At 44.6% G+C, this 16,358-nt stretch overlaps 1 protein-coding gene across 8 annotated transcripts in view; it reads left to right on the top strand.

Annotated features, from left to right (window-relative positions):
- The window catches only part of ELAVL4 (ELAV like RNA binding protein 4), a gene marked incomplete at both ends in the record, with an annotated part of 84,972 nt that extends 69,422 nt beyond the window's left edge, over positions 1 to 15,550 (top strand). For 4 of the 8 annotated variants that reach the window (XM_080802695.1, XM_080802693.1, XM_080802690.1 and 1 more), the window contains 4 exons: positions 8,287 to 8,440; positions 10,127 to 10,352; positions 11,923 to 11,961; positions 15,223 to 15,550. In XM_080802695.1, the coding sequence (XP_080658821.1) occupies positions 8,287 to 8,440; positions 10,127 to 10,352; positions 11,923 to 11,961; positions 15,223 to 15,550 (747 nt within the window). Of the gene's footprint in view, positions 1 to 8,286; positions 8,441 to 10,126; positions 10,353 to 11,922; positions 11,962 to 15,180 lie in introns of all 8 variants that reach the window. The other 4 variants (XM_080802694.1, XM_080802692.1, XM_080802696.1 and 1 more) reach the window with 3 other exon arrangements.
- Positions 15,551 to 16,358: the final 808 nt, after the last annotated feature.

Below are 16,358 nucleotides of genomic sequence, written 5' to 3'. Positions count from 1 at the left end.
TGTCAGCTTGGTAACTTTCCAGGGAAAGTAGCCGTTTGTGCCAAGCACACAGCTTTTATTTCACTGTCCACATTAGCCTGACATCGTGGAAAGATCCCAGATCTTGGAGTCATATCCAGCTTTGTCTTAGTTCGGCTATGTGACCTTGGACAAGTGCTTCATCTCACTGAGCCAGAGTATGTCATCTAGAAAATGGAACAAATAATATCTCACTTCTGGGTCCTCATAGTTTATAGTCAGTTGCCCAATTAATGCTCCCCAGAATGAAGGCAAAAGTGAATAGGGTTATCCCTGGGTGAAAGTTACATGAGAGGGGAAGTCTGTTTCCTGTCTGCGTGTTTCAGAGATGTACATGCTTCAAAGATGCTTTTTTAAAATGTAAGGAAAGAGCTTTGAGTCTTGTTAAGCCTCAGGCACCATATATAGAGGCTTTGTATAGTGGGAAGTATAATGCAACTCCCAGGTGGCTTCAGTCACCTTATCAGTCTAACAGAGAGCAAGAGTCAGGAGGTGCAGTTTAGTGAGAAGACTGAGTGTCTTCATCTCTGAGACCAGCTCTTCCAACAATCAGCCCATGAAACCTTTAACACATCTCTACTTTCTGGGGGCCACTAGACAGACGGCGAGATCCTTCTACTAAGTAAGGCCCCTTGGTAATTTGATGGATTTCGTTAAAGTTGTAGGCAGACAAACAGATCACTACACCATTTTATTAAAAGAAGTATTTTTCCAGCCTACTGTATGCTGGATACCCTCCTGATATTCTTGGATACTCTTAAACTCCATGATGGAGGTATTGTGATAGCTACGGCCATGGAAATGTATACCATCTACAGAGTTCAAGGAGACAGCAGTCATTTGTGCCTGGGCCTCTTGGAGGAGGCGGTATTCAGACAGGGTCTGTATGGATGGGCAGGGGTTCACTTTGATATGATGGTGAACAAATAGCAAGAACAAAGACAGAAGTAGAGACGTGAAGTGCATATTCAAAAAACTGACCTTTTTAAATTTGAACTGTGGCACAGAGTGCACAGAGCGTTAGCAGGAGGTGAGAAGTTGGCCCAGATCTCAGAGGGCCTTGAATGCTCAAATGAGGCATTTGATCATCATCACAAGGTGCTGGAGAACCACTGAAGGTTTTGAGCAGGGAGAAGTGGTACCATCGGGGCTCATTAGAAATATTACCATTGGGTCTTGCCCCTGGTAAAAGAATATCATGTATCAGGTGACAGGTGGAGGAAAGTATGAGGAATGGGACCACATAAGCAGACACCTGTTCTGCCTGTGGGCAGGGCTGCATCCATAGGCACAGGGGTAAGCTGATCCTCACAATCAAAGCTGTTGTTTCTAGGAACCAGCTGGCTTCTTTCTTCTCTCCCTGCTCCTGGAGATGGGATCAGCGTTACCTGCAAGGGTTTGCTCCTCGAAGGCCCTGGCAGAGCCAGAGACTGTTCTCTGCTGCCATTCTCCTGGGCTCTTTGGAATGAATATCCCCCCTGGGATCTGTATGCTCTGGGGAGTTTGTGCTCCCTCAGAGAGTAGGGTGTTACAACAGATTGGGGAAAATCTGCAGCCTGATCTTCTGAAATGATAGGTCTCTGTGTGTGTCTCCTCTGCTAGACTCATAGTTCTACATGTCAAGGACTGTTGTATTCATCTCTGTACTCCCAGAGTCTCATGTAAGACCGTAACAGTTACAGCAAAACTGCTATTTATTGAGCACTTTCTGTGTGCCAGGCATAGTGCCTAGAAAAAAATTTTTTTAAAGATTTGTTTATTTATTTGAGAGACAGAGACAGAGAGAGGGGTTGAGGGGCAGAGAGAGAGGGAGAGAGAAAATCTCAAGCAGACTCCCTGCTGAGCACAGAGCCTGGACATGTGGCTTGATTTCATGACCCTGAAATTAAGAATCAGGTGCTTAACTGACTGAGCCACCCAGGCTTCTCATAGTGCCTAGAAATCTTATATGCATTAGCTTGTTTATTTTATGTTTTTATAATTTTCGTATTATGTTATGTTAGTCACCATACAATACATCATTAGTTTTGATGTAGTGGTCCATGATTCATTGCTTGCATATAACTTATTTGCATTAGCTTGTTTAATGCTCCAAGTGCTCTGTTAGAAATCTTCTAAACTATGTTACTCAGGTGATACATCTCAGAAAGGTTAAGTTACTTTCCCCAAGCTTACACCGCTAGTAAGCAGTCAGGATTTAAATCCCTATCTTTCTAGCCCCACAGCCCTCGATCTTGACCTTTGTCTCTTTTCAGAATTCCAGAATAGATGCTCAGTGTCTGTTAAAATAACATAAGCAAGAACTTCCTTGGAGTGGCCTGTCTCAAAATATAGTTGCCTGATGCTCTAACTAGCACCTATCAGTGAGAGAAACCCACGGGATAAATGGTGATTCAAACAGAAGGGTGCTCCTAGTGTGTGCAGCTAGAATAGAAATTGGAGAAGGATGGAAGCTATAGAAGAGATACATTTGAATTCAGTAGACAGATGAGCTTACCCATAATCAGGGATGGCCAGTGATGGGGCAGGACACCTCACAAAACAGTAATCTTCCTGTGTAACATATAAGGCAGGTGGCCAGCTGCCTAGGATCTCACCTAGAAATTTTGAGGCCACTTTCAGTGCCGAGTTTCTGTGAAGTGGATTTCAAGGAGAGTGCTTTCTGCTGGGATCACCAATGACACCTGTCACCTTTATTTCTGCTTACCGTGAACCACGGTTGTAGAGATTAGCAGTTTTGTGAATAGAATGCCTAGCCCATGAAAACATCCAGTGAATGAGATCCTTCTTATAATTCGAAGGGGTCTAACAAGTCATGGCCTTGTCTTCCACATCCTAGCTATAAACCAGTTGAGAGATAAGACAAAAGAGAAGAGCGTATTAAATCCTAAGGTCACCTTTATTACGGATTACATCCAAGATGGATTTCCTGAACACAATGGGCCTCCTGACACAGAACCCCACACTTTGACAGATTGACAGCCCCTGTCACAGGTGCTATGGACACCACAGAGCCCCCCCATATGAGAGCAGAACCTGCTCACATAGTACAGAGCCTGGAACAGAAAGTGGCTGCCAGAAGGGGGGAGGCAGGCAGCAGCTGAGGCTCCTGTGCCCATCACCCTTACCGAAGCCTGTTTGAATGGTCCCTCCAGTCTTTCCCTGGAGAGGAGGTGGTGACAGGGCACTGAGAGGCCTAGAGTTCTACTCCAAGGGCTCCCTGCACATGGAAGCTAACACTGGGAGTGGGAGTGTTGCTTGCCAGGAACAGCCCTCTGTACTGTACTCATTTATTTGCTCCCTTCCTCACTGGACCATGGTTGAAGTAGAGGCACCCAGCAGGGGACCTGCCCCCAGGAAGTGTCCTGGAAGGGGAGGAATGAATGAACTCTTGTCTTCTAGTGCCAGTATTTGACTGATGAAGCACCTTCCCAAGGCAGAGAAGGATGCTTTTTCTTATCTTATCAGCCTCCCAGCACCCAAAACCAAGCCTTTACCATGCTTTCCAAGCCCTCTCCCTTTTCTGTACCGTGGCAGGTTAGACAGGAGATGAGGGGTTGCCAGAGGACTTGGGAAACGTTTTTCCCTAGGCTGTGCTGTTCCTCCCACCCCGCCCAGGCCGATCCCTGGCTGTGAGCTGGTGGGGGGGAGGGGCATCCCCAGCCCTGTTTCCGCTGCCCCGTTAGTGACAAATGCCAGTGCCTGCTATACCACCTTGGTGAGAATCACCGACAGCAGCCTTATGAAGTCACTTTGGAAAATGGAAAGTACTTCATGGAAACTGGGAAATACAGTGGATTCTTTAGGGATGTGCTCGAAGAAATTCATGGCAGTGAAGTAGTAAAGGATGACCCAGACTCCACCAGGCTGATGGAGGAGGACAGTGGTGTCTCTATAGCTGCTCACTGGTGGTATCCCAGATGTTTGCTTGTGTGGTAAAATTGTAAGGTGTGTCCCAATGGGGGCTAGAGTCCCACACTGCCCCACAAAAGCCCATAGTACATACCACATAATAATATGTACTAAATAGCTGCTAAATTCTAGGACTGCACTATACACATTAAATCTATTATCTCAATTCTTTGCAATAACTCACTGAAAGAAAATCATCCCCCTTTATACGAGTAAAGAAACTGAGATTTATCAAGATCAAATTACTTGCCCAAGGTCACAGCTAATGAGTGCCAGAGCCAGCCCACAGTCAGGACTCATAAACTCCACATACTGTCACTCTTGCAGAGGGTCGAGGTTAGGGTAAGCCTGCGGAGATGGGGAGTTTGGAGAGACTACATATCTTTTTTTTTTTAATAATATATTTTTTTAAAGATTTATTTATTGGACAGAGAGAGATCACAAGTAGGCAGAGAGGCAGGCGGGGGTTGGGGGTGGGAAGCAGGCTCCCCGCTGAGCAGAGAGCCCAATGCGGGGCTCAATCTCAGGACCCTGAGATCATGACCTGAGCTGAAGGCAGAGGCTTAACCCACTGAGCCACCCAGGCGCCCCGAGACTACATGTCTTTTATCAAGATCATTTGTAAAGTCACCTGCCTCTGGACCACACTTACCTAGAGAGAGCGGAGTAGCTTCCCCACTCCCAGCTCTTTCTGAGCTCCAGAGCAAGATCAGTGCCAGCCTAGAAATGCCTGTCTTGTCTTCAGAGATCCTGAATGAATGAATTGAGCAGGATCCTGATGGTCTGAGGCCTGGGATTCTCTAGGGCTCTGCCTTCAGCATTGGAAGCCCTGGGCTCCAGGCCACTAGTTTAGTGAGGTGAACAAATCAGCAAAGCCTGGCCGGCTGTCTGCCGGGGCTAGAAGTGCATCATTTTTGAGAAATGTTTCAGCACAACGATGTGCCTGACACCTGTAGTCACTTGGGATTTCATAAATGAATGAGGACGCTTGAGGTGTGCAAATGCCAGGATGAGTATTTGGATAAGAAGTGTAGAGAGATCCCTTTACTGTCATTTTTGCCCACACCCACTTCTACAGATTTCCTGGACAGGGCAGGGGACTAAGTGAACAAGAGACTTAAGACTCCAAGTCAAGGAGAAAAAGTAAGCAGGAGTTAGGTTTGGTGAGTGTTCAAAGTGCTGCTGTTCACCTTTGGGACTTGTTAGTGCTATGTGGCTGTGATCTGTGGCAGTAATTCTCCCTGGATGAGGTTTGGGGAAATGGTTTTGTTCTGTCATTGACTCTCCAGTGCCAGCTCCTTTTCCTATCAGGTCTGTCTCCAGCCCACCTCCTCCCCCAGCTCTGCCCAGACCATTGGGTGCCAAGGTCATTACTCTCCATTGCACATTTATTGGGTGTCACACAGGCACTGCACTAAGCTCTTGACCTTCATCATCTTATTTGTCCTTGGAGAGCTATCACTAGGTCACCATTCCCTGACCCCAACATACACCTGTCTCACCACCAGTCTCATCTCAGTTCTGTCTTCTTTCTGGCCCTTTTAACCCTTAATTAAAAGGGATATTAGTCTCCCCTTCTCAGTGTTCCAGTCCCAGGGATATAGCCCTGAAAGAGCACACATCTTGGGGCATTGTGATAATTGGCCCATAAGAGTATTTCTTGTATTTGACTCATGTTTATTGGGTGCCTCCTGTGTTGTCTCTTGTCCCCACTGGACTTGGAAATCCTTTAGGGCAAGAGACCACTCTTTTTTCTTGCTTCTTATGCATCCCCAGCACACAGCACTGTGCCTGGTTCATAGTAGATCCTCAGGAAATGTTTGCTTAGAGAAGGCCTCTGGGTGATGTCTAGTCATAGAACAGTCTTCTTTCAGTCCTTCCAATCCCAGAAACTGGGGAATAGGAAACCTGTCCCTTAGCTCTTAGCTTAATAGGGAAACCCAGCTATGATTCTGGATGCATGAGTCTATGAGTCTATGATTAATTCTTGTTGATTCCCCCTAAGTGGAGGAATCCAAGTTGCAGTTAGCCCCAAATAGTCATTAAGGCCCACGTCATTCATTATATTCTGTGGGTGTGTTCATTTATTCTTTCCATAGGTGTTGAACATCCTGCAGGTATTAGGCTCTGTGCTCGGAGCTAGAGCCACAAAAATGAACAAGACAGACAGACACACACACACACACACACACACACACACACACACCATGACCACAAGGGGATCAACAAACTAGATGATCAGGAGACTAGATAGAAAGATGGTGACTCAAGGTCCAGACAGATTAAGCAAGTACTGTGGGTGCAGTTCACTGAGAGCCCTACTAGGGGGATTTTTAGGAGGAGGTAAGATCAGGGAAAGCTGCTTAGAGAAGATGGCATTGGAGCTGGGCCTTAAAGAAGAATAGGATCAGGGCCTGAGAAAGTAGGTGGAAAAATTTTCCCCACAAGCAAGGACATAGAAGTAGGAGGGTATGTTTTAGGGCAGCGCAAATGTCATTCAGATAATTAATTTGTCTAATAATTGGCACTGGTGAGACAGGGGTAACTCATTACCATGAACATATCACTACAACGTTCTTATTTCCTTCTCCCTACTGCTCCCTTCTCATGCCTGAAAAACAGTTCTGCTGGGTTATAACCTGAAAGACTTTGTTCCTTAAAGGATGGGTAGAAGAGCCTTGTGTGAAGTGATGCTCTGTCCACGCAGTCACATGAAACTCAGTGCCCACTCCCCAGGGACCAGCCACGTAAAGGTCCCTTTGCATGTCAGCCCTGTGCTGGGAAGGAGCTTACAGAGGCCACCCCTGAGTTCCTGGAAGAGGTAGATACTGCAGATAGGCCGACTCACTCCATCAGCATGAGGAGACCAGTGAGCCAGATTTGTCACTCACATCATTTTATCTGTGGAGTCAACATCTATTTTTCAGTGTGGAATCCATAAAGGGACTCGGCATCTCTGTCCTAGAGAGGGAAAGAGTGCCAAGGGTGAGGTGTCTGCTCAGCATTCATTCCCCTTTGCTAGATCCACCACCAGACCCATTCTCAGATGCAAGGTCGGCTTCGCTGCTCAAGGTTTAGTTCTTAATGCCAAGGGTCCAGTTTAACACGCACGCTTTCTTATGTACACACGTTTGTGTGTGTGTGCAGAACACACGCACACACCCCTGTAGTCTTAGCAGGCCTTGTAAATTGGTTATATGGATTAAATAAAACTCCCAGCTGAAAAATGCTAAGCCATATAGGTCCCTTCCTGTCCAACATTGTCAGATGTGCTCTGAAATGACTGTTTTCATCATCTATTCTGAGCCATAACTGCCCCAGAAATAGCTTTAGCAGGAAAGTGCTTTTGTTAGACTAGCTGTAAATTATATTTCAAATGTCTGATGTTGTTTTCTTAAAAAATAAATAAATAAGTAAATGAAAGTCTAAAATTAATGACTGCTGGGGTTTGCTTTGCTTATGTGTACTGCTACAGATTTGGCTTCTTGCAGATGGAATTTCAGATCTGTTTACACTTCTGTGTTAGCTTTTTTGGGGAAAAAAAGCAGTTGAGAGATCTGGGAGGACAAATTTACAAAGTCGAACTTATTATAACCATTCGTGAGGCTCGCTTCTTTCTCCCCCTGCCCTCTCCCTCCCTCCTTTCCCCCCGTTGCCCTCATTTTGTTGATTGTGGTTTTATCTGCTCCTGCTCAAAGTTAGATGGCAACTGGTTCTTGCAGATGTTATGACAAGGTCACAGATCCAGTTTCACAAGCAGATGTTCACGAAGCCCCGTTTCACCAGCACTTTGTCATTCAGCGAGAGCAGACCTTGTGGGAGCAGATTGGAACGACACAAAGGATGGGACATAAAAAATCTTGCAGAGAACCTGATCACTTTAATGTGTTGAAAATGAAGGGCTGGGGGGTGGGGAGGATGGCAAGGAGAGAAATCTGCAGAGCAGAATTTCATGGAGGGTTTTTTTTTTTTTTTTGGTTTATTCAAAGATTATTATGTGTTGGATACAGTAAATCATCTATACACCCACATCCAGGAGGTAAATCTTCAGAACTCCATGCGTGGGTAGTTCTGCATTTAACAGCTGCCATACAGTAGCTATTTTGTTCTGCACTTAGAGACCCTTATCTGTGCATTTGTTTTAAGTTATAGTCAACTCTCCTTTTGTTCCTCTATTGCTGTTCTCCTGATTCTCACTACTATTACAAGAGTAGCTAAGTCTCTGAACTACTGAGTTATTTAAACTGACACCATGAGTTAGAATGATAGACGAGGGACTGCCATCTCAGTTGTTGACTCAGCCTCTACTTGGCGGGTGTTGCTATAATGGATTTAGCTCCTCTTGCCTTTTCCTAGGTCTCATATGCCCGTCCGAGCTCTGCCTCAATCAGGGATGCTAACCTCTACGTTAGCGGCCTTCCCAAAACCATGACCCAGAAGGAACTGGAGCAGCTTTTCTCGCAGTATGGCCGTATCATCACCTCTCGAATCCTGGTTGATCAAGTCACAGGTTAAGTGTTTCTTTGTCATTTCTTTCCTTGTGTCTCAATGCCACAGCCAGTACCCTGTGACCCATAGGAGCAGAGAGATAACGGTTGCTTAGGGTAAAAGATATGGGTCATGCGTAGACAGGGTTTTGACTTAGGAGAAAGACTCTGATCAATCAAATGCCCACATTTAAAATGGGCCGTCTTAGGAGGTAGATCTCCATCATGGGAACAGTTCCAGCAGGAGCTAACCTGCTTGGCAGGGCTGTAGAGAGGATTCAGGCATCAGGTTGTGAGTGGGACTGAATGACCTTCAAAGTCTCTTTCAACCCTCAACCAAGTAACATTACTTTTGTATGTGGAAAGAACCCATCTTAGAGCTCGGGCTCCAATGATAGCGTTAGAGAGCTAGGGCGAATCTCACGCTGCTTCGTTACCCACATGAGAAAAGAGTCGTCCAAAGTGAGTGATCTGACTTCTGCCCAGGTAGTTAGTAGCAGCACAGGGACATGAAGCCAGGGCCTGGGACTGTGGTACTTTGTCCATCATAAAGAAAGGCAACCACCACCTCTCAGTAAGAAATGTAAGCTACCCTGGGTTGCATTTTGAATGACAACATGTTTTCACCTATTCCACGTTAGATCCCAATTTAAAACACCACCACCCTCCCCCCCCAGAGCAGTTTAGTGTCTGTTTATCATCCAGCTCATGTGACAAACCCTTACTGAAGCCAGCTCTGCCCCCAGACACTGGGGGCAGGGACACTGGGGCCCAGGGATGAAGGAGACACAGTCCTGCCCTTGCAGGACTCTAGTGTGATACGCACCTGCAAGGGGCTCTCCCGTGTGCCCCCGGGAGCTCAGAAGGAAGTGTGCTGTGCCTGGCAGGGGATTGGTGTGAGGGCTGCATCAAGGAGGTGACGTTTGAACAGGGTTTTGGAGGATGACTTGCAGTTATCTGGCACAAAGGAGGGATAGAGAATTCTAGGTGGATATGATATATCCTATAGAATAGGTGGAGAGGACGTATCGTAAGGCATGGAGCTGAGGAAGAACACGACCTGTTCAAGGAATATGTGGCAGTTTAAGTATGGCCGGCCTGAGGCTCAATGGGGAACTTGGAGCCACCTCATCAGGGGCACTGAAAGCCAGGCTAAGAAGTCTGACTTCATCTGTGTGCAACATGGAGCCATGGAAGAGTTTTTGGTGTGTGGGCTTTGTTACTGTGTGTGTGGAATGTGGGGCCATGAGGAACAGGAACCATACACAAGGTAAAAAATTGGAAAGTTATGAAAAATGGATAAAAAGTATTTTTTAAAGGTGTCCTGTAGTCAGAGTTTGCTTGGCAAACATTATGTAGTCGCTAGGTGTGGGGGGCACATTGTAGGACTAGAAACTGGACAGTGGGTGATGGGTTACAGCAACTTATAGGGAGACAGGGACTGAGCAGGCCAGTGGTAGAGGCTGGAATGGACGTGAGAGGTGCCTGTGTTCTGTGGGTGGGAGTCACCTGTCCAGAGCCATGATGGCAGAAACACAGGCAGATGGATTTTGATGGGTGAGAGAGATACGGGGAGCCAGGCTCAGCCCTGGCCCCCGCAGTGGGCTGACTCCCCACAGAATCTCTCTGGGGCCCAGCCCATCTCTTCCCAGAGGTGTTTACCAGTTTGGTTTGTTCACTCTTTATGAAGGCCCTTTCTCTTTCCCCAGGAGTGTCCAGAGGGGTGGGATTCATCCGGTTTGATAAGAGAATCGAGGCAGAAGAAGCCATCAAAGGGCTGAATGGCCAGAAGCCCAGCGGTGCTACGGAACCGATTACTGTGAAGTTTGCCAACAACCCCAGCCAGAAGTCCAGCCAGGCCCTGCTGTCCCAGCTCTACCAGTCCCCCAACCGGCGCTACCCTGGCCCACTTCACCACCAAGCCCAGAGGTTCAGGTAGGCACACCCACGGGGAAAGGGCCGTGCTACAGGAGTACAGAGCTGGGCGAGGGCCAGGGAAACCCATAGCCCTGAAAGATGGGGCAAGCGTAAGAACCTTGGCCCCCAGGTGCACACACCCCACCGGGCCTCAGTTTCCACTGCTATAACATGAAATGGTTGGACCAGATGCTCTTCCAATCCCTCTTTCAACTTACCAGTGTGTGTGTGGTTAAACTCAATCAATCCAGATAAAACAAAATTCCTATATTTAACCAAACCAGAAGGTTCTGTTCATCCCCAATAAGTAGGCACATTCAACAGCTTAGACTTAAGGCTGAGGGAGTGGCTTTTAATAAAGTCAAAGGCATGTGTAGCCCAGGAGGCAGATCCTTGCCAGGGAGAGTGGTTTGGCCTGTCCTCCTTTCTTCTGCAGGAAACTCTGTAGCATAGGTACTCTCTTTTGTGTTAACTTCACTCTGATTCTGGGAAGACAAGAAGGAAGATTTCCTAAGCCTTATTAGTGTTTCCTTCAGGCACCCAACCCTCTCAGTACAATAGGCACTTCCCTTCTGGGACATTTCTGAAAGGCAGGTTTCACTCTGTGAGGGCAGTCCAAAGTTGATTGCATTTATTATAGGAGAGAGAAGAACATTCTTGACCTACCCATAATAATTCTAAATAATTCTTTTATTCCATCCATGTGCCTTTTAATGAAAGGTTTTTTTTTTTTTCTTCTTTTCAAACATCACATGGAAAGATAGTAGGCTCTCCATCTGGCCATGAAGAGGAGGAAAATCAGCCTCAGTAGTGTCCTCCCATGTCCTGGGAATTTGAACGGGTTAATGATTTCATGAAGAGTCCAAGTCATCTAATTTTTATTTTGTGTGAGCGCACATGCAGTATTTATGTAAAAAGCCTTTCCAGCAGGCTTCTAATGGTGGAAACTATGGTTACTACTGCCCCATGGTGTGAATAGCTTGTCCCCAAGTAAAATACAGAACATGAGGGAGATTATAACACAATGGCAGTTTGCGAGGCGGGGCTTTCAGGTTGTAAATAATAAGCTAATTGTAAAAAAAATCTTAACCCCCAAACTCCTCCTTCCCCAAAAAATGTGTGTGGTAAGATTTAGTTAATGTAGCTAGACTAAGAGAAAAGATCCATTCTGATATGCATTGTACATGCACGTGTGTTCCTTTCATTCACAAGTTTAATTGCACTAAAAGGTGAATTGTAATAAAAGGTGAACAACTTAAGAAGCTGCCCCCTTTTAACAACTTCACACACAATATAAAATGAAATCCACACACATGTTCTCAGAGGAGGGGGGAGTGGGATTAATTCAGACCTTGAAAGAAACAGAGCTTCATTAGACACTTGCTTTAAACTCTAGCATTGACCTGAACATGAATTACTCATGGTTGGAGGCAGAAAAGGGGGAAACTACCAGTGGATAGACTCCTAAGCATTGGGGAAAGTTGTTGAGCTTTTCTTCTTTGAAAATGGAGCATTCTTATTAATAGTTCCATTGAGCAATCTTGCCATCTGTGAGGCATTAACCCAGAGACCCTCCTTCTCTTTGCAGGCTGGACAATTTGCTTAATATGGCCTATGGCGTAAAGAGGTAATTAAAACTCCACAGATTGCCAGATGTCCGTGTTGGCACAGACTGGGGCTAGAAATTTTTTTTTTTTTTAATTCACTAACTTTACTTTTTTTTTTTTTTTAATTCTTCCTTTTTCCTCCACCAGCATGTCAAATTCTTAATTTTAATTTCAGACCTCAGTTGGTTTTGTTTCTTTTAGGGCACACAAAGTGTGTTTGTGTGTTTCACTTTTTCTTTTATTTGCAGGTGGGCTTCTCCTATGGTTCAGGTGCCACAGCTACCAAGCCCTTGATAATCTGGTTCCCTGGACAGCTCCCCTAAGGGAGAAGGCTCCTACTCTTTGCCAGCTGATTTTGCAAACTTGCAGAGCAACTGTTTTGCATTAGCAATGCCAAGATTCAGTTAAGAGGGCAGATTCCAGCAAATCAAAATTAGAACATTTTGCTAATCGTGGTTAACAATCTTATGATTGTCAGTGGATAAATTAGATTTTTGATTACCAGGCCTGGCCACAGCATGAGTAAACGTGTGGATGACCTGCTGACTCCCACCCCCAACTCAGTGTGCATTTCAGGGCACAGCCTAAGAACGAAGTGTATCTGTGTGCACCTCAACCAGGGGTTTCTTTTGTTACAGGTTTTAGCAGTTATTATAAATCCTCCCTTGGTTCTACATGTATTGTGTTTTAAACTTGTGGTTTCTTTCATGGAAAGCCTTTCTGGGGGGTTGGGGGCTCAAAGAGAATCAAGGTTTGTGGGGCTCTCTGAATGCAGTCACAAGAGTGATCCAGACCTAGTCTGAAAGCTGAATCTTGGGAAGTTGAGTGTGTTCTGTCACTGTGTCCATGAGATTCCCATATGTGCTTTTGATAAGCTCCACTGAGCTGCTAGGGACACAGCATCTTCATCATCCTGCTCAGTAGAGCTGCACGCTTTAATTCCCCTTCCCACAGTCAGGCAAAGAGATGTGGTTTTTAATAGTCCCAATCACACTCCCCGTACGAGGCAGTGCCCTCAGCACTTGGCCACGCATGGTAAGTACCCCAACTCTGGAAACCCACACACAGTGGCGGAAGGAGCTGGCCTGCCAGCTTTGCTAGCCGAGCACCAGCCTCCCCATTCTCCAGCCTGGCACCAGTGAGGATAATTGGGAATTACTTCCATGTGTTGGTCACACTGCTTGCTTCTTCCCACTCCTGCTCTTCCATTTTTCCCACCTCTGGCCTCTGCTCCCGTCTAACTTCAGGGAGGCAACTCCACGTGTGGAGTGATGCTTATGTGCCCTGAGGCCACGGAAGGCACAGGTGCAGCCTCAGAGCAAACATCACTAGTCGATAAGAGCATTTTTTTTTTCCTATTAGACCCAGATTTGGGTCCAGACTCCTTCCTACCAAAGCCCTCCAGGTAATCATGACCGACTAGAGTTGAGACTCTGTTTGAAACCTCTTTGCTCGCTCCTGACTTTGGCCTTCAGATAAATACCTCGCTGTTCTCTACCTTTAAATGAAAGGAGTCAGTTCACTCACTTGGAGGAGAGAAGGTTGAGAAGACAGTCTTGAGAAATAATGCAAATCACAGACATGGATTTGTCCTCCTAAGAATCCTTACCATCAAGTGTTTTGGTTCTGTTATTTGTTTTTAAGCAAGAGAGAAAATTGACTTAGCGAATAATGCCAAAATTAGTACCTATTGAGTTGTTATGTTTAGCATATCTTTACCAGCCCTTTGATTATCTAAATTCTAGTTAGATGCAGAACTGTTATTTCCTAGGACTTTCAAAACTCCAAGAATAGTTGCTGATTTTTAAAACGTCCTAAGGACTCCTGGTCGGGTCAGTCAGTTAAGTGTCTGACTCTTGATTTTGGCCCAGGTCATAACCTCAGGATTGTGAGATTGAGCCCCGCACTGGGCTACACTCTGCGTGTGGAGCCTGCTTGGGATTCTCTCTCTCCCTTCCCACCTCTGAAACCAAAAACTAAACCAAAACGACAACCAAAAGTCCTAGATAACACTTTATCCCATTCTCTCTCCAGTTTTTGCTTCCTCTCCTCCTCCCTTTTTTCAGAAATAAAAACCGAAGCCCAACCACGTGAAAACCAAGACAGTAGTCAATGGATAGGGCCCAAATGCCTGTATATATTTGGTATAAAACAAAATGTTAACAAATATTTTTCTGATATAGGCACTGGTAACTTAACCCAATGCATCCATTATGAATCACACATAGATATATTTTATCAGACCTTGAATAGACTCCGAAGAGTTGTTTTTCTTTTCAAGATAACATGAAAACTAAGATTTCAAAGCCTAATACAAAAGTAGTTGTAATAGGGCAAATAACAGTTTTCAACTTTTCTAATTTAATACATATAAATGCACAAACGACTTGAAATTTCACTCCTGTGATGCTTAGAAATGAAGATAATATATTTTATATATCATATTATATAATTATATATATTATTATAAGCATTATAATGATGCTTAGAAATTCCAGATAATATAGCATCAAGGAGTGATATGTCTTTAGTATTCTTGCTTGGGGATTTTTTGGGGAATTCCTTTGAATAGATGCTAAATGAAACATGAGCCACCCATCTGATTAATAACAAGGTATGTCTGTTCATTCTCATGTATTTCTCTCCTCAAAATATCAAGAGATTTTGGCAACAATAAGTCAGGGGACTGCAAAGATGGTAGACTTGAGCACTCCTAGGGTCATCCCCTAATCTGCTTTCAAGAATAAATAAAAATTCCCAAGCATTGATATCCACCAATGTTACTCACTTACGCAGTCAATGAGTATTTATTGAGCATTTTCTATGTGTCACTGTCTGTGATATTCCCATATGTGCCTCACTGAATAAATAAGTAGAGCAACAGGATGAATAATATAGAGCCCCTCCTCCCAAGAGCTTACTGTCTGCTGTGGCGGGGGGTGGGGGGTGGGTGGGAAGATGAGGGTCAGGGTGGGATATCCTATGGTAGAACTATCCTGTGGTAGAAGTGTGATAGAGCCTTGCTCTGGGATTTCCTTACAGTTATTAGGAATTGATCTAGCCTTTTTCTTGGCATATATGGGCCTTAGCCAGTTTAGCCATTCCATTCAGAAAAAATACCAAAGACATTAGTTTTTGCATTTTGGTTTTTAAACCCTGAAGACTCTCCTGCAAACACACTCACTCAGCCCTCTGCCCCCATGTCTGTGTCTGTGCATCTGTGTGTTATCCGTGGTCAGACTGATGTCTGGACCAGTCCCCCCTTCTGCCTGTCCCCCCAGGTTCTCCCCAATCACCATTGACGGGATGACAAGCCTTGTGGGAATGAACATCCCTGGTCACACGGGAACAGGCTGGTGCATCTTTGTCTACAACCTGTCCCCTGATTCCGACGAGAGTGTCCTCTGGCAGCTCTTTGGTCCCTTCGGCGCAGTGAACAACGTCAAGGTCATCCGCGACTTCAACACCAACAAGTGCAAGGGATTTGGCTTTGTCACCATGACCAACTATGATGAGGCAGCCATGGCCATTGCCAGCCTCAACGGGTACCGCCTAGGAGACCGAGTGTTACAAGTTTCCTTTAAAACCAACAAAGCCCACAAGTCCTGAATTTCCCATCCTTACTTATTAAAATATATATATAAATATATACGAACAAAACACACGCGTGCACACACACACACATACACACGCACACACACACAAAAGAGAGAGAAACAAACTTTTCGAGGCTTATATTCAACCATGGACTTTATAAGCCAGTGTTGCCTAAGTATTAAAACATTGGATTATCCTGAGGTGTACCAGGAAAGGATTTTATAATGCTTAGAAAAAAAGAAAAAAAAATACAAAAAAAATACCTTTGATGCATTGAATGTTCTTTCATAGCTGTCGTTGTTGAATATAATATACATAGATAGCGATGTGCAGGGATTTTAACCCAGCCAGCTAACTTTACTACCTTCCTTGAAGGTGGGTCTTTTTAAGATGACCATTCGCTCATTTGAAGAAGAAAAACAAAAAACAAAAAAAAATAATAAAAATAAAACAATTTTTACAAAGTAATGGGATTCAAAGAAAGAAAAAAAAAGATTTTTCTTTTTTGTCAAAAAAGTTGATCCAATCCGATTGGTAAAAAACCCCCCACACAAATTAAAGAGGAATAATAAAAATTGCAAAAATGAAAAAAAAAACTTTTGCAAATTTTTTTATTTTTCCTTTTTTCTTTTATATCATGTGAACTAAAAACAGTCTTCTGTTAGGGGATGGGGGTAAAGGGGGATACCTGATGACATTAACAATTTAATAACATTAACATTGTTGCCAAAGAGGTGGTCTCTTTGCTGAAAATGGGTTTCAAGAAAAATCTATTTTTATAAAATATAAAGAATTTTTACAAGAGAATCTGGATTTGAGA

Source organism: Martes martes (assembly GCF_963455335.1).
Source record: "Martes martes genome assembly, chromosome: 4".
NCBI classification, from domain to species: domain Eukaryota; kingdom Metazoa; phylum Chordata; class Mammalia; order Carnivora; family Mustelidae; genus Martes; species Martes martes.
The sequence above is the reverse complement of the archived record's forward strand: the minus strand, read 5'-3'. Positions and strand labels throughout refer to the sequence as shown.